The 27,734-nt window shown below is 36.7% G+C and overlaps 1 protein-coding gene across 3 annotated transcripts; it reads left to right on the top strand.

Moving 5' to 3' along the window:
• Positions 1–27,286, top strand: scarb1 (scavenger receptor class B, member 1). 3 transcript variants are annotated; one of them, XM_042395807.1, is made up of 12 exons: positions 1–317; positions 1,723–1,883; positions 6,239–6,380; positions 6,484–6,687; positions 7,529–7,624; positions 8,919–9,034; positions 9,130–9,296; positions 10,173–10,291; positions 17,390–17,463; positions 18,713–18,764; positions 18,902–19,048; positions 23,673–23,943. In XM_042395807.1, exons 1-12 carry the CDS (start codon positions 198–200, stop codon positions 23,835–23,837), a joined length of 1,563 nt encoding a protein of 520 aa, XP_042251741.1. In that variant the 5' UTR covers positions 1–197; the 3' UTR covers positions 23,838–23,943. The 3 variants fall into 3 exon arrangements, with proteins under 3 accessions (XP_042251741.1, XP_042251739.1, XP_042251740.1); XM_042395805.1 differs by lacking the exon at positions 23,673–23,943 and adding an exon at positions 26,934–27,286 and having other exon boundaries at positions 3–317; XM_042395806.1 differs by lacking the exon at positions 23,673–23,943 and adding an exon at positions 21,523–21,684 and having other exon boundaries at positions 3–317.
• Positions 27,287–27,734: the final 448 nt, after the last annotated feature.

Raw genomic sequence — 27,734 nt, 5'->3', positions numbered from 1 at the left:
ACAATAGAAGCAGGTCAAACGACATCGTCCAGAGAGAATAAAGACTCGTTAGACCCGAAGACTGTAACTTAACGTGACCGTGTTTCATTTGTCAGACAGTGTTAAAGTCATTAACAGTTAGCTAACTGTCTGTAGTTGCTAGGCTACATCTCTCTCTGAACGTAAACAAGCTAAGTGTCAGCTGTTCATAGGAAGCGATGGCACTCAATAAATCCAAAGTCGCTGTCGGATTCATAATCGCAGGTGTCCTCGCGGTGTTTTTTGGGACGTTTCTTACTTTTGTAGGACCTTTAATTATCGACGACCAGATAGTGAAGGTAAGCTGCCGTCCTGACTCTTGTTATTTAGACCTTTAGTCGTGTTTTAATGTGCTGAGTCAAGTTTGTTATCACAGCTGATGTGTCAAAGGGCTCCAAGAAAAACAATCAATGATAATATGCGCGTGCATGCAGGGAAATAAACAAGATTATAATTATGTAAACTCCCATTAGTGTCAATATGCGGCTTTTCATTCACTAAAACTCTATTCTGACATCAGAAATCCCGCTTTTATTCAGCTTAAAGTTGAATTTTGGGTGAGTTATTGCAGGAATTCTGCAGTATTTCTATGTGTCTGATCTGTTCTGGTTTAACTGGGAATATTTTCTATTCTGAGACAAAGCTGTCCTGTACAGAAAAAATGACCAAAACTGTGCACATCATCACTTATGTTCTTTTTATGTCTTTTTTTTATGTGAAGCACTTCACATATGTTATTTTTGTTGTTGTAAATCACTTTGAGCTGCATTTTCTTGTATGAAAGGTTCTATACAAATAAAGTTATTATTATTATTAATTGTAATATTATTTAATGGTGTGTTTTCAGACTGAAATGTTTGAAGTCATGCCACAGAGACAATCTGTGTTAAGTAATCAGATGCAAAAGAGCTACAGATCAAATCTAGTGCTGAAGATTTGTTGCTTTTCTCTGTTTTAATATTATTATTAGTTGAATTATTTTTTTTGTTTTGAGCTGTTAGTCAGACAAAAAACAAACAATTTGAAGACTCTGCATGGTCATTTTTCACATTTCATGTGGCATTCTATACACTGAACAATCAGTGCACTGAAAAAACATGAATTATAATGAAAATAAGCTCTAGTTACATTTACTGAACTTATTTTCTTTCCGCTCCGGCTGATTTCCATCAGTCAGGGTTGTGTCTACATCCAAAAAGATGCAGATTTAAAGAAAAGGCTACTTAGGAACAGAGATGATGGTAGAAGAAGGAGGAATTTAAGTTTTGGGAAGTGAGATTGACTTGTGCTGACTGCTACGGTACAAGGAGCAACTTAGAAATTAAAATAAAGGTCAGTGACAGAATCTTAAGGACTGGATGGTAAAAATAATGTAATCGACTAGTTAATCAACAGAAAATTAACTGTTTTGATAGTCGAATAATCCTTTGAGTCACTTTTTGAGCTAAAATGCCAAAAAATATTCTGGTTCCAGCTTCTTAAAAGTGAATGTTTTCAACTTTGTAACATTTAAATTGAATATTTTGGAGATTTTTACTGTTTTTATCAACAAAATGATCCATTTATTTAATGAGATGTGACACCATTCAGCTCCACAAATATAAAAAAAAACATTTATTTAATATGTTCATCATATAGATTCAATTATTTTCCTTTCATTTTTGAATTTTTCCTTACTATTATTATTATTTTTTTCATTTTCAGAACACCGTGATCAGCCCGAAGAACGAGCTGTCCTACACCATGTGGAAGGACGTCCCCGTGCCGTTCTACATGTCCGTCTACTTCTTCCACGTCCTCAACCCGAAGGAGATACTGAACGGAGAGAAGCCGATGGTGGAGCAGAAAGGCCCTTATGTGTACAGGTAAGCAGCAGTTATAACATTATCAAACATATATAATGTATGCGAACATACATTGAACTGTCACCTGAAAACACACGTTATTGCTGTATTGCATCTCCACTATCAGTACACTTTGTCCTGCAGCCTGCAAATGTGTCGTAAGATTTATTTACCCCGTCGTCTTCTCTGTTTTGAGCTTCTTGTCTGAAATATTTTTACTGAACTGAAGGTCCATTATAAGATAAATAAGGAGTTAAATGTAAATCATGCAAATATATTCCAGTAGAGCCTCAGATTTAAAAAAAAATATAGAGCTGGAAATGTGCAGAATGTGTCCCCTTTAATTATAGATGAATTACATGTACATGCACACACTTAATGGCTTTTTATTGGACATTTGAAATAATAATAATAAACTTTATTTATATAAAACTTTTCTTAACAATGTTACAAAGTGCTTTACAAAGAGAAAATTAAACCAGACAGATAAAACAAAGTAAAGACAATAAAATGAACAGGATCAAATAAATAAAAATCGTATATCAAACATTTCCAAAAAGCTTCTACAACCGTGGCGTTGGAGTAACCAGCAGGGTTCCATCCGTTAACGGCCGCAAGGGTCAATAAATCAGAGATATAGTCAGGCGCGGTGCTGTTTTAAGAGCTTAAAAGTGAGGAATAAGACTTTTAAATCAATATGAAATCTAACAGGGAGCCAGTATAAGGAGGCAAGAACAGATCATGCTTCTTCGTCCCAGTAAGAAGTCTAGCAGCGGCGTTTTGTACCAGTTCGAGACGTTGGAGGGAAGCGTGGCTGATACCTGAGGAAAGTGCGTTGAAATAATCAATAGATAAAAGCATGTACAACCCTTTATAACTGATACAAATCTTATTAAATTATCTTGAGCTGGAAGTGACTTGATCATCAAAACAGAGAATAGCATCAAATATCACCCACAGCTAGCTTAAAATGATTCCATAGATCACCAAGATTAGCAGCAAAAAAGCTGATGATTATTAAATTTTAAGGACATTTTTTGAGGCAGCAGCAGCTCAGCAGAAATCTGAGGTATAAAATCTTTATGGTGCTGCTGCTGGTACTTTTTTTCCTTACATCACTGTACAGTTTTAAAGAAATCTAGGTCACCATATGTTGCAAAGCATATGGTGAGTTATGTTTTACAGCGACCCTCTTTGCCCTCCGCTACACATATGGAAAAAGTTATGTAACAATGTTTGGGTTGGGTCTCACACTGTTACCCAAGAAAGGTTCAATTGCACAGATTTACATTGACCCACATTTTGCAGGACGTGTAGTTTCTGATGTCTATCTGGACAAATCTTTGCTCTTAGTTTATTGCATCACATTACAGCTTCGTCCATACGGCCAATGAGATGCTGACTGTGTCTTTTGTCTTATTGGCTCACTTTTTAGAACACTATGTGCTCTGCAAATGTAGGGCACTGCAGATCCATGCAATTTAACTTTTTTTTTTTCTCCAGTAACATAGTACGATGCAGCCAAAAAGTTGTTGCATAACTATTCCATATGTGCAGTGGAGGAGATTAGGGCTGTCGCTGTACAACATTACTCACTACATCTTTTGGCAACATGTGTTGATCTGGATTCTTAAAAAATGTACAATGATGTGGATGAAAAAGTTGCAGCAGTAACATAAAGATTTTCTTACCTCAGATTCTTGCTTACTTTTTCCAGTCAGGTTCACTTTCCTGCTGCAGTTTAATTGTTCAAAAGTTTAATTTCATAAAGTGTGTGCATGTACATGTAATTTCTTATATTTAAAGAGTGCACAATCCGCACATTTCCAGGTCTATATATTATAAATCCGGAGCTTTACTGGAATACCTTTGCATGATTTCCAGTTAAAAACTAATTATTTATCTTATATCGGCCCTTTATGCAGCGCCTTAGACCACGTTTAGCATCCAACATCATAAATAACAGAAATGTACAAAAATCATAATATGTCCTCTTTAAAGGATAAGACTGGTGTTGCTCTATGTATTAATCCATCTCTCAAAACTTTCTGACTTCCCTATAGTCTCTGGCTTTCAGCATCAAGGCTATTAGTTCTTATTCATGACATATATCTTTTAAAAAGTGCTCACTAATGCAAAGTTTCACTATTAAAAAGGCTCAATAATTTCCTAAAAGAGCTGGGAAATAGTGCATTTGTTGATTCAGATTCGGGTGAATTTATTTATCCCCAGAAGGGCGAGCTCTACTGATTACCCAGACCAAACACAAGAAAAAACTCACAGGCAAGCAGCAACATGTCAGAGACAACAGATCAACACATGGGTACAAGGAGCAACAAACACATTCTGGCACACTCGGGTCAGCTTGTATATGCGGGCTTATGCGAGGAGCCAGGTGAGAGCAAATAAGGATAAAAAACACCCGTTATAGTTCACACACAAGTTTTTAAAAGAATTCATTATAATGACTACTGTGGGCATTTAGCAGCCTGATAGCAGAAAGAATGAAGGACTTAGAGTAGTGGTTTGTTTTCCGGAGGGGTGCATTATAATGCCAGGCTGAGGGCATTACGGTGAATTCAGCGGACAGAACATGGTCAGAGTGGCTGATGGTTCCTTTTGCTTTCTGGGCCACATGTTTCTCCCAGACGGAGCACAAGTGTCTTCGCTGGACCAATAACCAATAATCTTGGAGTAGACCTTAACAATACCGTTTAGGCCATTCTAGTCCTTCACAGACACTACTTTCAGCGGCGGATGAATCTACATTTGATGCTCTAGTGAGTATTTCTGGCAGCAGGACATTGTGTGGGATTGAGTGCAGGGGCGTCGGGTTCATCTCAGAAGTGCGTGGACCAAAAAGTTTGTATGTGTGTGTAGTGGTACATAGACCAGAGACTCTCAGTAAACATTTCCGGAGTAACTATAACTTGCGGAGTTGTGTGTGTATATGTAATTCCAAACACAAAGCAGCTAACAAGCATTTGTGGGCTTAGATACAAGCTTTTTTATTCAATTACCCGAAACTAAGAGCTTACAGGACAGTAACATTTCTGCAGCTGTGTAACAGAAAGCAGGTAATATGAATGTTAACGTTGTCCTTGTTAAATATTCTTCCTGTTTTATTTTTAATGTTTTATTTTACCTAATGTCTTAGAGTGGGCAGAAATGATTGAAACGTCTTTTTTTACTGTAAGTGTTGCAATATAAGGGCATTATTTGCGGGGACACACTGATTCCCGACTTAAAAAGAATGCGGGAGGAGGGTAAAGTGGGGGGGGCAGTGGTCCCTTAGACCGCCTACCTCTGGCGCCCTTGACTCAGTCAAAATAAACTACAGTGTTTGTATTCATGGTGATGAAGGAACATGTCACCCATGTGGCTCATTGACGTGTTTTTAATAGTTTTTGGACAACAACGGAGGCCTACGGCACAGAGGAATAAGATATATCAGAATAGACCAGTTCATTATTGGTTTTGGTCTTTTCATTGGATTTGTGGAAAAACGAAAAATATAGAATATCTTATCCTTGAATAATACACGTTATGAAAGTAGTGTCCTCACAGTTCAGTGGTCAAGTTAATGTTTTCACATCTTGTGTTCAGATAGCTTTTCTTTTGTCTTATCTCATTTTTGGCTGGACTGCAACAGCGGGGCCGACCCCATAAACATAAATGTCCCTGACTGACTGACTGAGTGATGAAGTTACACCATTGGTCGACTGAATGCTGCTACTTCCTGTATCCGTTTCAAATGAGAAGCCCTCTAGCGTTTCATACACACTGCAGCCATCTACTAGTCTTGTTTAAGTTAGACCAGTGATGTCCTTTGTATCAGCATCAGAACCAGCATTAAAACTCATGATGTTCATGTGAATAAGGCCCATGCTAAAGGTCCATGTCCATTGTTGAGGTATCGGTACACTTTCTAAACTTATAACCAGTACTGCACAAGCAGAGGGACATCACTTGAGGCAATTTTTCAGATTTCACATTCAGCTCCCTCTGGATACAACTTTTTTAACACATATGCAGTCGTACTCACCAACACCTGGAAACATAATTTGAGGTGAAAAATCTGTCGAATTCCCCTTTAAATGTTAAATGGTAATTGGTGTTATGGACACATTTTGCTCAGAACCAAAAAGAATTCAGTTTAGATACCCAGCTGTACTAATAATAGTAGTTTCCAATCAATTAGTTAAATGGTTTATTCTTTCTTCCTTTCATCTATCTTATCTGCCTTCATCCTCTTTATCACTTCATGGCATTAGTAGGAGCCTGTGAACCTTGAACCTCAGCTTTTGCTCTCCAGTCTACCTGAGCTGTTAGAGAACAAGTGTATCAATGTATTTTCTTTTTTTTTTTTTTTTCAGAAAACGCATACAGAAAGACAACATCACATTTCATCCCAATAATACAGTGTCGTACAGGGAATACAGAAGGTATTTCTTCGAGCCCACCATGTCTGCAGGAAACGAGTCAGATGTTGTCACGATTCCAAACATGTTGGTGCTGGTAAGATATTATTTCCCCTTAGTTCAACATACATTGTCTAGTTATTTTGGTCACAATCCTTTCTTTAGTAAATCCGTGTTTTCAATCCCATCTGTATTCTCAGGGTGCAGCAGTGATGATGGAAAACCTGCCCTACGCTGTGCGTTTAATGATCAGCGCCACTTTCAAGACTTTCGGTGAGGGGCCGTTCCTGACCAAGACCGTAGGGGAGCTGATGTGGGGTTATGACAGTGGACTGGTGGATTTTCTCAACAAATACCTGCCCGGCATGTTGCCCTCAACGGGGAAGTTTGGCCTCTTTGCTGAGGTGAGAGTTTAAAATGGTTTATTATTCTCTTAGGAGTCAAGGTTTATGGCCCCCATGCCACAGAGGACCATAGGGCGACAAGAAAAAAAATGTGTTGTCCAAGTGCACAACAGTGTTTCAAGGATTTAGTATAAGCACATTTAAAAAAAAAAGACATAATGAAGTGGACTTAAAATGCTAGCATGCATGCTAAAATTGCAGATTTTCAATGAATGTTGATGCTACTTACTGATGGAGGCCTGACTTGAGATTGTGATAGTATTTCAATTTATTGTGCTGCCATTATACACACAGCGAAGGACATCCTGTGAGCACCAGAGTGAAAACATATTATTGGGAGTTTATCAGCCTCTTTTGCCAGTTTACCAACATGAAACCGGAGCCCTTAGAGAATCGAATGTAATTCAATGTTATTGTCCACAAAGGTGCCAAACTGTCTTTGGTTGGACAGTCTTTTTTTTGGAGCTAGAATTTCTGTGGCTACTAAAAGAAATGCAGATTATCGCACCTTCACATTCACTTTATCTTTGCTCTTTACTCACTGTTTTACCGGCTGTTCAAAGGAGAAACAGCAGTGCATTTAGTGGGTAATTAGTAATTATGTAAAACAAAAGACAGGATTTTACAATTTTAAAATCTGCAGTTACCTTGAAAATAATAAGGAAGCTGCATTTTTGTCTGTCACAGCCCTAAATGTGCTCTGTGGAGTTTTCTTGTTCAGTGTTACTCACCAAAACACATTGTTTGTATCCTTGAGGTTTAACAAACAAGTTGAATGAATTTCCTTGGATTTAATTCCTCATACAGATAAAAGTGTCGTGTTCATCTGTATCTTTATTAGTTCAACAACTCCAACACTGGCCTGTTCACCATCTTCACCGGACAAGACGATATCAGGAAAGTCCATAAAGTCGACTCCTGGAACGGACTGACAAAGGTGAGATGTCAACATGACACCGACAGTTTTTCATGGTCACATTACTTAACTTGAGCTCTGTATTTGATTCAGTAGATCATAGTATCATAATTTGTCATCTAAAAACATTATAGGAGTTGCAGAAGTTACTCCTACCTCTCACACAGTCTGCTGCCACTGAGTTGTGGAGTACCTCAAGGCGCTATCCTAGGTCCTCTTCTATTTTATATCTACAAGCTTCCACTTAGCAGAATAATAAATAATCATAAGATTTCTTGTCATTTTTATGCCAATAATATGCATCTTTACATGTATCAGGATCCATTTGCAGTCTGACGTCTTTAAAATCCGTCTAACAGACATCAAATTCTGGGTGCCCAAAAACTTACTCCAACTCCATAAAGAAAATTGTGAAATAATCTTATTTGTGTCATTTAATACAATAAGTTTAGGATTATCTTTTGATTCTAATCTAAGTTTTGATTATCATGTTAATAAGATAGTTCAGTCTTGTTTTTATCCACTTCATATTGTTTCTCTGACTTTGAGAAAGTTATTCATACTTTCATCTTTTCCAGAACTGATTATTGTAAATCTCTCTGTACCTGCCTGGTTGCGTTGGCTTCCAGTAGATTTTTCTAGAATTCGTTTGAAGGTTTTACTCATTACTTTTAAAGCCCTCCATATTCTGGTTCCAGCATACATTTATGATCTTTTAGGCCCATACAGTATGTACCTGCACTCAACCTCAGATCTTGCAAGAAGACTCCCCCAATTAAGACTTCAAACTAAAGGAGAAAATCTAGAACAACCATTTCTGTCCTGAAATTTGTCATGCTACCTCAGTGACTCTTTTAAAATCTCAACTAAAAACTCATTTTTTAAAAATAAAATTCAGCAAAATTTCTGCAAATTAATTGTTCTTTATGTAGCATGTCACTCTTGTCTTTCACTTTGTGTTGTACTAGTCATTTTAGAGCTTCAGCAAATGTCAATTTTATTTTCAAGCAAAAATACTGAACCGTTGATGAATGAGAGTTTTTAATCTGCTCATAATTGTAGTAAATTGAATATATTTGAGTTTTAGACTGTTTGTTGGAGAAAACAAGACATCTGATAACATCTATTTGTGACAAGCATTTTTCCATTTTCTGATGTTCCATTTTCACTAATCAATTAATAAATAATGAAAATAATCATTAGATGCAGCCCGAAATTTTTTTTTCATATATTATTGTTTTCTGTGGAACACTTTGTAACATTGTTTTAAAAATGTTGTACAAATAAAGGTTATTGATGTCTTCTCTGTCACCAGCTGAGCAACTGGGGGACCCCTCAGTGTAACATGATTAACGGAACAGCTGGGCAGATGTGGCCTCCATTCATGACAAAAGAAAGCACTTTACCTTTCTACAGCCCCGACGCCTGCAGGTAAAAATGTGTTTCACTCTTTTTTTTCAGTTCTGTCTTTGTTGCATTTCCCCCCTAGATACTTAAAATCTCCTCTTCTTTGTTTTACTTGTCAGATCTATGGAGCTTGTTTATCAGCGTCCCGGTGAGTTTAAGGGCGTCCCTCTGTATCGATATGTCGCACCCAAGACCCTGTTCGCCAACGGGACCGACTACGCTCCCAATGAAGGCTTCTGCCCTTGTAGACAATCCGGCCTGCTGAATGTCAGCAGCTGCCGCCACAGTGAGTATATATTCAAGACACAAAAACCCTTAATGCATTTGAGAGGTAAAAAAAGATTGTACTGGTGAGATCAAAAGAAAAAAGTGCTTATATAAACATCTCACCAGATAAATGTTTCCAACTTGTCAGTAAGCTGTCATGTGGTAATGATTAATCTGTGTTTGATCAATTATTTAGTCTATAAAATGTAAGAAAATAGAAATCAAGGTGATGCTTCTCAAACTCCTCATTTTGTAGGGCTGCAACTAACGATTACTTCATTATCGATTAATCTATTAGTTGTTTGGTCCATAAAATGTCAGAAAATGTTAATCACTGGAAACTGTAATTGGAGAATTATAGCATTTTTTCCCCCTAAAAAATGACTCAGAACCATACAATCAATAATCAGAATAGTTGCTGATTAAGTTTCTGTTGATTGATTAATCAAGTCATCGATACAGCTGTATTATTTTGTCTGACCAGCAATCCAAAATCCACAAATATTCTATTTGAAATTATAGAAAATAGAGAAAAGCAACAAATCTTCACATTTCCCTTCTTACTTCCTTTTCATAGTAGATTTCTCTTTATGTCAACATGGTTGTCTTGTTTGAATAAAGTTTATTTGAATTGTCACTGGACAAAACTGACCAAACCGAAGAAAAGAAGATTAAAACGTAGTAGTAGTGTGAGTTAAAAACAATCAACAAGATGAATAAAAACATGCAGTTTCTGCCTCTGAGATGTGGAGAAACGTGCAAATTGACATTCACACATACTAAACAATCAGCATCTTGTGAGAGATTTGAATTGGGACCAGTTTATTTGAGATGTTGCTTCATTTGATCTTTTTTCCCAGTTTGATCCACCTGAATAACTGGTCCCATTTTACAGATTCTCCAGTCTTCATCTCTCATCCTCACTTCTATAATGCTGATCCTGTGCTGCTGGACTACGTGCAGGGCCTTCATCCCACTGAGGAAGAGCATGGCCTCTTCATCGACATTCATCCAGTGAGTATTTACACACACACACACACACACACACACACACACACTCTCTGCTGTGCTTTACTTGCTGTGTCTTTACCTAAATGTAAATTTAATCCAAAGAAATAAACCCACTAAACATCGACGTATAGTCCAGTGTACTGCGATATAAAGAGTTGCCATTAAGACTGTAATTTCTTCAGGGTCTCAGAAGTAATAAAATAGTTCACAGGATCAGATTATTCTCAGATAGTTTTAGTGTCCTTGAGGTCAGTTGTTGTCATCTTGAGCAGAGGTGGACTGATTACATATCACAGACTTTGTATTGTGTGTTACGGTCAAGTACGAGTTTTTATCTCTTTGTAAATATGTAAGAAACATTTCAGCCACGCTGGGTGAGAGGTCGCTTATCCTGCTTTTACAGCTGACCTCCAACTTCAAATGTTGTGTAAAGATTCCCTCCAGACATGTTTTTAAGAAATATGCTTTGAATAATAATTCCATTAAAGTTCAGTTAACTAGCTAAAAATGCTTTAAATTACATCTCCTCCTCCTCGCTCATCTATAAATATGTAAATATTTTTCATTTCTAAAGTTTTCCTCCTTCACTGTAAAGTTCATTTTCAGTGTTTTTGAACTGGAGGCTTCAAGTTTCCACATCACACTTGTGTAAGTTGCACGCTTGGCTCCAAACTAGTTGTGATGTCACAAATCCTGCTCGTAGGTTCATGTGTTAAACTGAGATTTAAGGTGAAAACAGAGAAACTTTCCTCCTTCAGCTGAGAGGAACAAGAAGACCAACATGTTTTTGATTGGAGGAGGACTATAAATACATAACTCAATCTAAATCAAGAGTTTAACTGTCAAGACATCCATATTAGGGATAAACGTTTGTTTTTCCTGTGGCCAAAAGTGCTACATTTAACATTTAAGCAACGCAAACAAGGCAGACAACGTAAAGTGCAAAAGGCAACATTTGGTGTCAACACACAACAGGATCTTTAAACTAAGGTTGATTTATGTTTAGAGCTGCAACTAAGGATAACTTCCATTATTGTTTAATCTACCGATCTTGATTAATAGATTAGTTGTTTGGTCTGTAATCTGTTTCAAGGCGACGTCTTCGTATGTCTCGTTTATTCCCGACCAACAGACCACAACCTAAAAATATTCAGTTTACTGTCATAGAGGACTAAAGAAAGCAGAAATTTGTAATTGTTCTTCTTAAAATATTGCTCAAAATGGTCAATCAATTATCAAAATAGTTGGTGATGAATTTAATAGTTGGCAACTAATTGATTATTCGACTGATTGTTGCAGCTTTAATTATGTTTTATGTTGAGACTATAATGTATTAAATCACACACTCTGAATCTATAATCTATAATATAATATAATATTGGATTGTAACCATACTTTTCACATATTACAGTTTGTTTCTCTGTCCAACCAGCTTTAAAATGACGATCCTTCATACTAATTAATTAAATTGTAAAGACACAGATTGATAAATGGTTAATATCTTTAATATCCTTGTTGAGAGTTCAGTAACAACGAGACTCGTCAGTTCAAAGCCTGTTTATTTATTTAACATTTATCATCTTGCAGTCTCACAGTTATCAGTAAGTCAAACAGACTCTGAAGATCATTATCATCTATCACATGTGTTTGTAGTGATAATGAACCGTGAGGACGAGGAGGTTTCAAGTTAATGTTTGCAAATGTTGTCGTTCTTTAGAGTCGCAAGAAAAGTTACTGATAAATACTTAATTACTCTGGTTTTACTGCTGTGGAATAACACAGTAAAATTAGTGCACTAAGGATAATAATGTTGCAGGAGACTGATAACTCTGATGTAACGCTGCCACGTTTCAACGCTTTCTAAACTCCTTGTGCAACTCTTCATTGTAAACCTCACCGGCAGTGAAGTTGGCAGTCAGCTGCGTGGTGATAAGGTAATTGGAAATTGGGCTATTTCCTCATAAATGCTGGTTACTGAGTTAAGAAGGTTCTATGGCTACAATAAAAAACAGTTTTGATAATGAAACGGTTCTGCCTGTGCAGATGAAAGATTAAGATGGATCCAAGCGGATGAGAGCGCAGCGTTTCAGCCCGATCGAGCGAGTCGAGATCGATAACAAGTTATTAATTAAAGAAAATTACTTGGCGCGGGATTTTATTAAGTCATAAAAATGTTGGAAGTTTGTCTCCACGTTACAGCTGAGATTCCCTTTAATGCATCCAGTAAGTAAAGATTTATTAATGTAGCTTAATGTAGCTTTTTAACACAAAGCATCCGACATTCAGGATAAAAACACACAATAAATTAGATTAAAAGAAAGAGAAATGAAGCAAAATGCAAAAAAAAAAAAAAAAAAAAAAAAAACATCAGTAAAAAGAAGCAACTGGCTGTTGAGAAGGTTTTAAAAAAGGCCTTTTGAGCTCGATGCCTTAAAGCAACTCTGACAACGACTGATGAAGTGATGATGAGCTGATTTGGGTCCGTCAGTGTTGACAGTCAGCAGATAAAATCATTTAATGTGTGAAGATTTTTATCTAAAGTGGCTGCCAGTCGTTCTCATGAAGATTTTCTTCAACATGTTTGATATTTGCAACCTACAGATGTCACTGAGACTGTTTAAATAAACATCTTCAGCCTCTTTAGCACCAACCTCGCTGCATATGGTTGTACTAGTAAAAGCGGCCGGTTGCTTCATAGGTCGCCTCCGTGTTTGTTTTTTGTGCAATGACACGCGATAATTGGTATTGTTTTCACGGGGTTTTTCGGGGTCGTTTCCCACCATAACTCCAGTGGTTAGTGAGCAGTGTTTCAGTGTGTGTTTGTGTGTGTGTGTGTGTGTGTGTGTGTGTGTGTGTGTGTGTGTGTATAATTTTCATGCTCCTTCCCGACTGCCAAAGACTAAAAAGCTTGGCGCCAATCGGTGTTTGGTAGGCTTCAGCTCGTCTTTAGGTATGTACCCAGCTTTAGTTATTTTCCATTGCTGCTAATCCTCGCAACGTTTTCTACAGCCGTTGGAAAATGAAAAGACAATTACAGAATTATTTTAGTTGCAGTAATATGTATTAATGATTACTCTTTTTTTTTTTTTTTAAAACCAGGATAATTCTGTTGATCTGTAAAACTGGCAGTGCCTTCTGTGTAATATCTGGACGCTTTTCTCTCTGCTCTCTAATAACATAAGGACCGAGTTACCACTGAGTTATGTAATCAGAACATTTTCCCCCTCAAAGCTCCTTCTTTTATTATCGTCTGTGTCCAAACGCTGGTTGTTACTGCCCTCATGTTTCCTCATGAAACCGCTGACCTTTTTTTGTTTAAATCATCGCAATTTCTTCTAATTTCAGCCAGCTGTAAAGAATAAATGTATTGTTTTGTTATCTGAAAATGTCTCTGTCCCAAGTTGAGCACACGAGCCTCCTTTTTTTAAAAAAAAAAAATCAACACCGCCACAAATTAGTCACACTGGCTTACTTACATGGGATTCAGGACGTTTGGTTAAATTGATAATAGTCGCTGCATGTTTGATTGGCAGCAGTGAAAGGGGGAACGTTTTAGGTCTTGAAATCGATATATTGGAAATGGATAAAGAGATTTCAGAGCTCAGAGCTGTTGACATGTGGTTCTGATAAGAAGTTCTTATGTGCTGAAGTCGGGAGGATAAAACCTGCAGCTGGTAGCGGCAGCAGCCACACAGCAGCGATGACTGATATAATTAGCCGATATCCTTTTATGATACATTTCTTTTTTATAAAATGACAGTTCAATTCTCTCGTGAACATTTAAAGGATCCAATTCTTCAAGTGTGTTTTTAAACGGTAGTTTCCATCCAAATGTTGAGCAAACTTTAATCAAATTGTAAATTAATGCACATTTTCATCCACAGCTGTTGTGTGAATATCAGCAGATAAACTAATTGTCCAGTCGGTGCCGTTAAACCGTCGCAGAAGAAGAAGAAACAACGAGATGACGTCATTAAAAGAGCGACAGTCAAAGCTCAAATGATGGAAAACGTGATGGAAATATGACATATATATGATACATATTTATATTTCCTTTCAAATGTAGAGCACATTTCGATCAAATTTCCAGAAAATAATGTTCAACTGAGGCTGTTATGTGAATATTAGGAGGTAAAACAGCTGGTTGTGCTAATTCTCCAGTCGGTGCCGTTAAACCATTGCAGAAGAAGGTTATTAAAAGATCAGCAGTCAAAGATCAAACGAAGGAAAACATGATGGAAATATGACATTTCTGTTTGTTTCATGTATTACTGTGAGGAAGGTTACAGTCTCCTCATCATCGCTCCACACAGATCTGATGTTTTCAGCTATTCAGTGACGTTTAAGTCTGTTTCCTTTTAATCCACACAACTACTTTTACACCTCAGACTAGCATAAAAATGTATATTTTTTGACTTTTTCCTGAATTTCTGATATTTCCACTTTTTTTTTTATGCACGAATTGAAAATGTGCATAAAAACAGATTGATGGTTGTTTGCAGTTTAACCAAAGAGACATTTCCACTCTTGTTTCATTAAAATAACTATTCGAGACCCAAAGAGGTGAAATAATATAAGAGATCAGAGAAAAAACATAAAAACAAATTTGTGCAGCAGAACTTCTTTCTCACGACCCCCCCAGATTTATCTGATGACCCTCTGGAGGGGCCCAACCCCTAAGTTGGGAACCACTGGACTAAACAGTAAGATTTTGAATAGAGGACTTTTGACATTGTTGTATTGGTACGTTTATTTATCTAAAGGATGGGAATACTACTTCCACCTCTGGGGCTCGAGGACTTTAATTTCCTGAAACAGTAAAAAGTTGATTTCCGCTTCTCACTTGCCTGAGGTCACCAAACAATAGAGAGTCGTATGTGGTTGAAGGGCCACTAGAGATCATACATAATATCACCAGAGCCATTTATAGCGAGACTCTTTCTGCTGTAAACACACTTAACTCACGCTTGTCGGCTAACGAACAACAGGAGATGAAGAGAATCACTCACATGCACGACTCTCTCTTCTTATATAACCAGAATTGTAAGAACGTGTGGACTATTACGCCACAAAGTGAAGCAGTTCTGAAGCAAACATTTTGTTTGCCAGGAGCAAAATCTGGATCTCCAGATGTTTCTGTGTTTTCTCAAATTTGAGAAACAGCACTGCCAGCCACAGAAAACACACCCTGCTAATTAGTGGCTTCAGTCCGCCGGGTCTGAGCTGAAGCTCTGGACTGAACCGCATCACAGCTTGTCCTGCCAGAAAACCACTCAGAACCAGAAGGAAACAAAAAGACTCTGCTACGACAGTTTCAACCGTTCTTTTTTTTCAAAAGTACAGTCGTTGTCAGTACTAATGATGCAGTTAGAAACATCTGTATCAGAAAGAAGCAGCTGTTGATTGGAAACAGTGTTGCTTCCTCTAATAAGTAGATTTTTGATTTTTACATTTTGTTTTCTGCCTCTTTGAATTGTTTTCTTCTGTTTACCTGGTTAAATTTAAATCTCACACTCGCACTTTATGGCCAAAAGTATATGGATAGACAGTATATAAGGGAACTCTTTAACTTTGTGTTCGTTGTCTTGTTGAAACGGGAACAGTTCAAACGCAAACTTCTACCACAAAGCCGCCTCCATATAGAAGTAAAATAAAGCAAAGTAAACTTTATTTATAAAGCGCCTTTAAAAAAAAGGTGCTGTACAATGCAAACAATTGAGAGAAAAATAAAATAGAATAAAAATAAATAAAAAGTTTAACAACACGTAATATCAATATAAAAACAATAAAACCATAAAAACTACACGGAAGTCAGATACAACAATAAAAACAGTGAAAACAATAGAGAACAATCACACATTACAAGATAAAGCTTATAAAACAGCTGATATTTTAAGAGCTTCTTAAAACTCGACTGACTCGACGTTTTTTATCACAAGGGGAAGACGGTTCCAGAGGTTTTGGGGGCCACAACAGCGAAAACACTGTAGGAGTCAAAATATGTTGTTATTTCAGTTTATATATCGACGTGGGCATCACGTATTACGTTGCTTGACACATGGGTGTGGTTTCCTATTATTTAACCTGTTCACTTAGGTGGTGGCGGGAGTTTTTGGACAAAGGGAGTTGATATTTTCTGTTGACCGTCACCATCGTCACCATCATCAACCATCGTTACTATCATTACCGTCGTCACCATCGTCTGTTTATCACTTTATTTTCACAATCAGATTGTATTTTTTTGTATATTTTTTTTGCGCAACAGCTGCTTGTCAGACTCTTTCATTTTTGTTTTATTTTTTTAAATTAAACATCAGTAAAACGTCTTCTGGACTTCGGGATGGTTTTTTTATGGACGTGTCACATATAGGAGCCTTTTTGAAAAGTAGTCGCTACAAGCACGTTCACCCTCGGTCTTAAAGAAGCTACCAAAGTGAATTTTGCCAACATCAATGTCCGACTTCACTTTATTATTTTTATTTTTTTTGCTTTGTACTGTTTGTTATTGTGCTCTTATATGTTTTAATTGCTATAAGCTAACTCTGGTACAGCACATCAAATGGTAACATTTATGTTTAACACTATACATGGTCCCAATAAATACACAGATAAATAAATAAAACTAATACTCTGGTTCCAACATCTGCTGGGAAAACTGATTCTCAGTGCTGTGAGAGCCGCTGGAAGACTGTAGACGTTCAGGTGTCTGCACATGTCCAGTACAGTCTTATATATACTGTATTTAAGGTGAACTCCACCAGTGTAATAAAGGGCAAAGACATAAATCAAACCCTGACTGTTAAGTTTTGAAGGTCTGTTGGTAATTATGACTTTCAGACAGAATTGCACAACAACGTCCTTGCAACAGCGTTATATCTCACTTTCCTTCCATGACAGTTAGTGGAGTCTTGGGGTGAACTATCTGATGCTAAATTTATAAATTATACAACCGTCCATCAAAAAATGGTCCCCAAAAGAATAACCGGTACACGCATAAGGATTTCCTTCTTTTGTTTCCTCTTTTTGGTTATACGGGAACATTATTTTTTTTATTTTTTCCCCCCTTGTGTGAGATTTGTATATTTTTGTGTCTCCTTGCAGCAAACAGGTGTCCCTCTGAACGTGTCCATCCGCCTGCAGCTCAACCTTTACATGAAGAGAGTGTCAGGAATTACGTAAGGAAGTTATTCCCTGAACTGTTATCGTGCCATTAACATTTTTCTTGTATTGTGTTTTATATCCATTCATCATTCAGTATGAAAGGTTGGTGGATATTTCCTGCTTTTATAAAAGGAAACTATAAAAGAAGGAAGGGTCGTTATGTAGCTGGGTGGCACGTGAACGCACATTGGTGCCACTCTTAGAAGGTCTCGGCGCTGTTAGCGTAGCGGTGAATGAACACAACTGCTCCTTCATCTCCTCTCAGATTCACAGGTTATCAGTCTGAGTGATGGAGGCATTTTGTTGTGTTGTTATTTATCTAATGTTTCCTGTGTTTTCAAGGTACATTTTGTTTTGATTTACATGTTAATTCAGTCATTTATTTGCATGCACGTTATGCTAATGTTATGCTAGCTAACTAGAACAGACTGGAGCTTCTTATGCATTAATGATTGAGGTTAGTAACAGACTGATGGTAGTTAGTTAGTTAAACTGTGATAACACCCAAACTCAATTAACTCTGAGCCCGTTAGCTAACGTTGTGGACAGCAGGTGTTGGTTTTATCACAGCAGAGATTGCTTCATTCATAATTATGATGTATTTTCTGATAATCAAGTTTAAAGTTTCTGTTAGCACATGAAATGTTTGCCTTTGTTGTTTTATAGCTGAGGGTTAGTTTACAGCCTACGGATGCACAATTAATAATCAGTGGAGGATTGTAAACGTTTTATTTGAGTATGTGATATATTCTCATAACATTAGTTGTCAGTAGCCCTGACAGTCAATGTAAAGCAGCCTCCAGATCAGAATAAAAGGAAGAGAGAAGGAATGAAGAATACAGATTTTGTTAATATTTATTTATCTTTAACTCAGTGTTTTCAAGGGACACTTCACTTGCAACTTTTTTCTTTTTATTTTCTATGGTGAGCATTTTAATTTGACTCACCATGAGCTCTGTAAAGTATACCTATAATCATACAGCAAATAAATGAATGCGCACATTTGGAAAAATCAAGTCAGTATTCTCTGTTTTCTCTCATTTGGTAGAACAATTTCTTCATCACAGGTCAGACGTCGTAGATATGTTGGGTTTTAATGTGTTTCTTCATATATCTAACATAGGCTTCAATAGAAGTGGCACCAAGCTGAGCATTAGAGTTGGTATTATGACGTAATGACCCTTCCTCTTATAGTTTCTTTGCTTTTCTTGTCATTCACTATGTAACACTGGAGTTTGAAGTTGAATGCTCTTCTCCTTGTAGAGAAACTGGCAGGATTTCTGAGGTTGTGATGCCTATGATCTGGTTTGAGGAGGTAAGTCGCTAATGTCCAAAATAAAAGTATAACTCTGCAGATCAGAGTGTTTTAAAGTGTATTTGGAGTCAGATTTACACCTGTTTGTATTACCACACCATAATGTATTTGTATTTTTTAATGTTTTTAATCTTCAGAGAGGATATATAGACGGTCCCGTCCTCACTACATTCCACACAAACCTGGTTGTTCTACCGGCCGTGATGGAGTACATGCAGTACGGCTTCATCGCTCTCGGACTTGCAACGATATTAATCGCCGCCGTGGCGCATCAACGACTGAAGGTAAAAGCTGCCTCTCAGCACGCAGGGCAGAGTTTGTGTTTTTTTGTTTTATTTTTTTTTAACTGCATGCAGCATGTCGCAAAGCTACGCATGTTCACCTGCAAACAGATGAAAGAGTAGACTGTGCTGAAGATGCTCCGATTGATATTCAGGCTGAAACTTCTATGAATTTATCTCAGATTCGTTAGTAATCTGAGCGTTACATTTGTCAGTGCAGCATCTTTTACTTTTTAACACAGTTGGAGCTAGATGCATAAAATTCTGGCTGAATTATGTTTTTTTTCTCAACATAATGAGAAAATGATGTTAATTAATGTATTTGGCAAGTTGCAAAAACATTGAGACTGAACATATGAATGAAATGTTCTTTTAATTCCATCAAAATATCAGATTTTGCAGAACAACATCCACCAGTAGGAACTAGAGCAATGTTAAGCTTTCTACTGGTTATGTTTAGACACTGGCAGCACTTTGGTTAAAGTTAGAGAAAGATGATTTTTGGTTAAATACAGAGAAAAAAGTCTGCAGTGACTCGAATCACAACCAAAGTGTCTTTCATTGTCTAAACCTCAAGGCGAGTTAATTTTTTATAGCACATTTCAACAACAAGGCAATTCAAAGTGTTTTACATAGAGCATAAAAGGCACCAAAACAGAATATAAAGGCAACACACGTAAAAAGACATATAAAAACAATTAAAAAGTGTTACATTTGGAAATAAAAAAATAAGCTAAAAGGGAATAAAACAAGAGAATAAAAACCACACACAAGAGTCAGGATGTGACCCTTTGTGTTTGAGTTATAAAAACTATTTGTTCTAGCTTAGTTCTTTTGATGCTGCCAGTGAACATAATCCAGGCAGCAATCAAGTAATATAAAAGCATATTTCCTAGAAGACAGGGTTGAGGTTGAGGGTGAGGCTCGCTGACGTGTTTTTAATAGATTAAGATATATCAGACACATAATACTTATAGATCAGTTAATTATTGGTTTTGGTCTTTTTGTTGACATTAGAAAAATATGAAAAATTGCCAGAATCATCCTTTAATATTTATAATCAGATACCTTTGTTGATCATAAGTGGTTTTCAGACTGATCAGTTAGAGCATCTGCACACAGTCACTCTTCTCCTCTGCTGACATGTATTTATATAACACTTAATCTCTCCACATCTTTAATTCTCACCTCCTCCCCTTTGATCGACTGGACGAAGACGTCAGAATCTGTCAGTCGGCTGCGGAAGCTCCTGCAGTGTTCGTTCTTTATCTTCACACTGATGGGAAACTTGTAAACTATCACCATATCATAATTGGCTTATCAGTCAGAGAGCAACAGGTCGTCCATACAGTGTGTTTTTATACTGCTGCCCTCTGGTTCGGGGATATTCTGGTTGTTTTGAGTAAGTCAGCAAGAGTTAAGAGAGTCATTTACACCTGAACCAGAACTGAACTGGACTCTCGTACAGATTCAACTGTCAAAAATGTTTTTTATTTAGTTATCAGATGCATATATATGAGTTGACAGTGTTAGACAGTTAGAGTAGTTATGCAGCAACACTGAATGTTCTTAATAACGCTCCTAAAAGATGACATGAAATCTTTAAATTGTCATCTGTAATAGAGTTGCAAAGTGGGATTTCAGGTATCTGTGGTTCCAATCAGTAAAAGTCGTATTCATTTTGCCCATAAATGATGTCACATGACTCACAGTCGCAGCTTTTATGAAACTCTCCCGGCTGATAACACTGTTATTCGTGTGCTGCCAGTGAAAGCTAAAGGTTACGATGTTGAGAAAAGTTTTTCTAACTTGCTGCTGCTCTGATTCGCACCTCTGACTGGCTGCTTCTCTGTAGCAACAGTAGCCGAGGCTCATGGGTATTGTAGTATTTAGAGCCATGCGCCAAACTGATGGACAAAGCAGGATTTCTCAGAAACTAAAGGCATTTTGATTGAGTTTCCTCCTCAGTACAATTTGTTTGGACAGATCTGAACACGGCAGTCATTCACCGCAAGAGAGCCACTCACAAACTGATTCTTGAGCGGTTTGTTTGCAGTGTTTAAGTAACTGAACCATGAGGAAAACACTGAGGTTTATAGGTTTGAAAATGCCCTAAGTTGATATAATTGAAACTGGCGGAACATGAACCTACATATATATGATCGTTAAATTATCCAGGAGAGTTTTGTGTTTCTGTATTTAGTAACACTGAGGAGATTGTTTTAAAGAAAAATGTGAATACAGAATAAAGGAAAAACGCCAGCGTCTCCTCCCACTGTGCAACTCTAAATGAAATGAATTTTCACAATTTTGACAACTGTACATCCAAGCACTACACCTTTAGTCCATAAGAGTTCATTCATTAGTCTGGAATGGAGTATTTACACTGTGCAAATGAAACATCAAGCAGAGTGTGTTCACGTATTAAGAGCTGAAACACTTCTGAGTACCTGCTGAATCATTTCTTCTGGTTCCAGGTCCAGTAGGAGCAGACTGTGAGGCCGGGGTGCCGTCGCAGCACCGCTCACTCTTCATACTTCACTAGTGGAATAATTTGTCACACCCCACTAGAGTGTGTTTTCTTCTCTCTCAAGCTCTCTTGTCTTTGTCTTCTGTCTCAGTTAGCTTAGCTAAGCTTAGCATAAAGACTTAATGCAGTGGGAAACAGCTAGCTTGGCTCCAACCTTAACACTTATATGAAATAAACAAATGAGATAAAATGTATTATTTAATGAGCTTTAGAGGTGACGGTTGGCAGTTTTGTTTTACCTTTTGACAGAACAAGGCTAGCTGTTTCCCCCTGCATCAAGTCTTTATGCTAAGCTAAGCTAACGTCTCCATATATCCCAAAATGGTTAAACAATGAAAGGAGCTGCTGGAGAAAAGAAAACCAATGTCTACATTTACTATGTCGTGTGTGTTTGTGATGTGTTATGAAACGCTTTATGCTTGATGGTTGTATAATACCATAAACCACCCAGTTAAAGTTAATGAGTACATGTGTATTTCCTGCCTGTGCTCTCACTATCACAGCCGACCATAAAGCAGAACGAGGTGAACTGTTTGCTCTGCGGTTTAGATTTCAGTGAAATGGTTTTAGAAGTGAACACTGGCGGGTTTTAAATGTCACGATTGAAAGCATTTTTTTTTTTTTTTAATGTTCTGTGTTTGCAGAAGTCCCAGAGCAACGCTACAATAACCTCCAAAGTTAACTTCGGGGTTTGTAAAGCTGTTAAACAGTTTGGTTCCAATCATCCAAATTACTTTGTGAAATTTTGATCCTCATTTGATTTTTTTTTTACTTTGGGTGTCAACTTGATTTTTGTCCTCAAAGTTCTGATTATGATTTGCTACATTTCTCTGAAATTAAAGGAGTTTACATCCAGTTTAGAATCAAGATTTTACACAGTAAATTACATAAAATCTAACTTTTCAGATTTACTGCTGCTGCTCTCCAGTTGTCGTTTAATGGATTACAAAAATAATTGATTCTATACAGTTACATCAGGTGTTTATCTTTTAAAATATGTTTTGTTTTACTGTAGTAAAATGTTGAGGAATTAGCTTAAACATCCTCTCAACTACAGCTAAGACGATTAGTGAATCAACAGAAAATTAACAATTTTCAAAATAGTTTCTGATTAAAGTTGTTAAGCATCAATTCCCAATATTTTCCCCCGAATGCTCTCTGGTTTCAGCTTCTTAAATGTGAATATTTGCTTTATTTTGTCTATGATATTGAACTAATTATCTGTGGGGTGTTGTATTGTTTGTTGGACAATACAAGCAATTTGTCAACTTGGGTTTTGTAATTTTGTAAAATTGTAAATTTAGATTTTTTGGGGGTAATTTTATGCCTTTTTATTAGATAACAACAGTATACGTCCCAACCTGCAGTTAACCAGGCAGCCAAATAACTGACAGATTAATCAAAAATGAAAATAAACATTAGTTGTATTTCTACTCTTAACTATGCAACATGTAAACTACTTTCTAGAAGGGAGTTCAAGTCATACGTTGAGGGCAGATTAAACAATTCATTAAGTAGTTTTATGTTTCACATATTGTGGATATTAGTCAATTTTCCAATATTTAATGCCACACAATAGAAAATGCTACTCATACTCCTACAGGCATAATTTATGCAATGGCTGCTTTTGGTTAATCCATCTTTTGTATTTTTGGGAGCCATAGAAACATGAAGCACCAGAGACATTTATTAATCTTTATTCTTCATATCATTTGAGTACAGATTTCAAATGTTTGTATTTGATGCTTTCTTATCTTTCCTATCTGTTTATATACATTATGATAGTCAGTCCATGAAAAGGGCTGTCGAGGCGAACAAATCAAACGCCTCCACGTTTAATTGCTTAATTGTGATCATGTCAGAAAAACACTGATTAACCAATCGCATGTCCTCTCTTAATTAACTGCATGGTTGAATCGATCGGCAGCAGAAATGACTCCCTGCATGAACGCTAAATATCTGCACATCCGTCGTCTAAAATAAAACCTGCCGCTGCTGGTTTCGCCCACCTAACAACACCAATCAGACCAGCAGCTTTTAAATGTCTTCTGTATTCTCTGATTGGCTGATGTTTAAGACAATTTGGTCATCTTTTAGGCCTCCAATAAAGAGCTGATAAAAGGCTCACATGACCATGAAACACAGGAGAAATGTATCATGAATAATTCAGGTGGGTGCACACACATCCATAAAACACACACATGCATTAATATATTGATTCCTTATGTTCATATGTTCAAGTTTACCACAGAATTACAATGAAAATTCATTAATAATTAATATATTTAGAATGTAAACACCACCTGAATATGTGTGATGGACCCAAAAACAGTTTAAGTTGTTTAAAATTGTTAAAACTGCTAAAAGGATGAAGCCACTTTTTGTGTCATGAAAATGTGGATGATGCAGTTTTTATGACATCATAAGATTCATTTAAATACTCATTTATGACTTTACATGTTACTTTACTTTTTTAAAAAATGCCATAAAGTTAACACAGTTTTGTGGACTAAAGTTTTTAAAAAAAAAAGTATAATAATGTGCATTTTTTTCAAATTGTACAAATTAACTGTAAGATATTTGCACTTGAAAACAAAAACATTTCTGGGAAAATCACAGATAAAATAAATGGGACATGAGAAAGCACTTAAGTTATCAAGAAGCTCCAGATGAAATTGAATTCAACGTGTTTTTTTTTCTGCATTTGGCTTCCGTCTCTTTACCCAAAGTTGGAAAAACAGCTTCCCTCACTCACACCGTCGTCGTCTGTAACTGGTCAGCATTTTTGAGTGCATCAACACAGCTGCAGTAAAACCGGTTTAGCAAGTATGGAAGCTGTGTTGTGTCTTAAACAAACAGAGTCACAGCAAACTTCTGGTTTAATTAAATAGATCATAGTTTAATTTATTAAACAGAGACAATTTGCATTAATAACATTGCTTTAAATGCGCCAGAATTAGTTGAGAGGCTGTTTTTCATCTGTAGTTACAAAATCACCCTAAAAAAATAAAATAAAATTAAGAAGTTATTGAGATCATTGACATATAAGCATAAAGAGCAGTAACAAAAAGACAAGAGAGTATTAATGTTAGTAAAAAAATATACACCAGATCTGAGTAATATGTTTTTTTTTTGGTGCGTCTAACACAGAAATGCACAAATACAATTCTGTTTCCTCGTTGACTGATGTAAATATTTACATCTGGTTATAGGATCCACGATCTCTTCAGGATCAGCCATTTATTAATACTCAGTATAATCTCTTAGTTTCAATCAATACAGAACATTCAGATGAAAACAGGTTGCAACATTTTGCATTCATTTTAACCTTTTTGTAATTTTGAATACGCAAGCAATCGACCACGATTACCTGCAGTTCAAGTGTGTTCGATTTTTATATTTTCTGTAATTCATTGGTTCAGTTTTCACAGGATGGTTTTGTCATTTATCCTTCTGTTCCTATTTGCACATTAAAATTATAAGTTGCTTTATCATCATGAGGTACAAACAGGGGAAAGAAAACTACTGCTGCTGCTGTTTAGCTTCATCCCTGGAGTTGCTCTATCATCAGATTTTGTGAATCATGAGATTTGTTGCTGTGTTTTTTGCAGTTTAACACACTTTGATGTGTGATTTAAGATGAAAGAAATAACTGACAGTACAAAAGCAGGATAGAAGATGGATTCATACACAAAAGAAAACATTTGCAAAGTTGACAGAAAAAGTTATTTTTTAAGGAAAAATACCCCAAACTTTGCTGGTTTCAGCCTCTCAAATGTGAAGATTTCTTACTTTTTTTCATCTTATATGATAGTAAACACATTGGGTCTCATGCGAGAACATTTTCTTAGAGGTTTGCTCGTACAAGTGATTCACCAAACTCTCTTAACTGCACAATCTTGTAGTAAATCGTTTGTTTCAGCCTGATGAACGTCACCTGTTCATGAACGTTCCTGAGATTTCATCATCAGCATCATTGACGCCCCTGAAATGTCAATAGTTTCATTCATTCTGTAGTTTCATTCATAAAAATGTTCTCAAAGAGTGAAAAGAAGAATCAGAAACCAGCAGACACATTTATCAGCATCAGTAGTCAAAGTTAGAAAAATGAATCCATCAGAGCAGCAGCTGCACTGTGACAGAAATAAAGAGCTTTGACATGAAGTTAGACAATAAAAAACGTCTTTCTAAAGCAAAATGCTCCATGACTCAAATGAGAGGTGGTCATGTGACGTCACAGAGATATCAGAGGAGAGAATATTACAGCCTACAGTAGCCGCAACACAACATGATGCTGGACAGAAACCTGCAGAAACAGCCTGAAGCAGCTGTTTACTACTGCTGACATGAAAGTCCTCACGTTGAAAACCCTTCTCAGTAAACTAGCAGCCATTAAGAAGATGATGATATAAGTTTAGTTTAGTCATATAATTAATTTAACTTCATTATCATATTTAAACTCAGATTCATTCAGATGAAGACATTATAAAATGATTTCAGGTGAGATTAGTGTGGTTTTTTTTGCCCTGAAAAACAAACTAATGTATCTACGGATGCACAGATCTGACTTTTTCAGTCCTGATACCTGATCTTTAAGTATTGATCTGATATCAGTGTTTAATTAATAAGCTGTTTGTCTCACTGTGAGGAAGAGACTGGGATCATTCTTTTATGTGTAAGACATCATCAGGCTTGACTTAAACATTACTTTCCTAACTTTATAAAGAAAAACGTAACACATAGATACATAGATATACGTTTACTGAATTGTTCTTCATTAAATTAATGGCATCTGATATAAGATCCATCCAGCTATTTGAGTCGGTATTGGTGCATCTCTATTTGTATCCGTTCATGACTGATTTGACAGGTCTGATCCACTCTAGAATTTAGTTCATAGCTCAGAGAAACTCACTGAAATCACTCTTATGAGCCTCGTAATAATGAAGGTGTTTGTACTTCTTGCATGAGGCGCAATATCTTTGGGTTTTGGACTGTTGGTATTGAGGCCAAATGAAGATATTAGCTTGGACTCCAGGAACATGTGATGAATATTTATCACAATTATCTGACATTCAACAGACCAAACGTTTAATGAGATAATCAACATATGTATATGGATGATTCATCAATGTTCTAGATAGTCTACGAGTCGACAATCTAAGAAAAAGTCCAATTTTAACTAAAAAACTTAAAATATTTTCTGTGAAAGTGTGAACGGTAAGCTGCAAACCACCTCATGTTTGATTATGTTCAGTTTGAAGTGAAGTTGTCGGCATTTTCTTTTAAAAAGTTAGTTATATTTTATCGTCTGAACACCTCGTGATATTTTCTTTCTTTCTTCTGCTTCCGAAACAGAGAAATAAATACGACGGTGACACCAAACCAGATGGAAAAACGAGCACTTCAACCGAAGAGAAAGACCCTCTACTACAAGATGAAATGGACTGACCTGCACACTAATACACACACACACACGTACATATATACACACATACAGCTGGTGTCGACAGACCAACAGCGATTCAGTTCAGGAGCTGAGCTGAAACGTTCCCCTCGAGGTGCTACGTTCAGTATATTTTAATGATAATTATACTGTAAAGTTTATGAAACTCTCAGCCAAAGACTCACTTCATTAAACGTGTTTTGTGCGGAGGCTGTTCGGGGAGTTGAGACTGTCTCGGTGCAGAGCGAGTGAAGCTCAAGTCACCGAAAAAAAACCCACTTTTAATATAAAGAGCAACTTCTCATTATGCTCTGCTCAGCGTTGGAAGATCATCTGCGTTTTATTGTTTTATCACTACATCAGGAGCAGCAGCAGCAGCAGCAGACAGTTACTGTTGTGGATATTTCTTCTGTGATTTTAAAAGAAATGTAACAGCGAGGGAACTAACAGGCAGAAAAGCTCTTTGTATGTCTAATGACTTCCACGTGTACAGTATTTCACTACCGGTGTGCCTTCATTAAAGGGGAAACAAAAGACTCTGACGGTCGAATGAGTCGAGCAGAGCGGATTTACTCCCGTTTGTATACTACTGTCTTCTGTAAAGGTGTGAATGTATTTCATGAAATGGATGCGAATGATGCCGTTCGGTGTCAGACGCCTCGTTTATCATAAATAAGTGATTTAAGAGAAAATAAATGTGCCTTTGTTTGAAA

The sequence above is a fragment of the Thunnus maccoyii genome, chromosome 19 (genome assembly GCF_910596095.1).
Source record: "Thunnus maccoyii chromosome 19, fThuMac1.1, whole genome shotgun sequence".
NCBI classification, from domain to species: Eukaryota; Metazoa; Chordata; class Actinopteri; order Scombriformes; family Scombridae; genus Thunnus; species Thunnus maccoyii.
The sequence above is the reverse complement of the archived record's forward strand: the minus strand, read 5'-3'. Positions and strand labels throughout refer to the sequence as shown.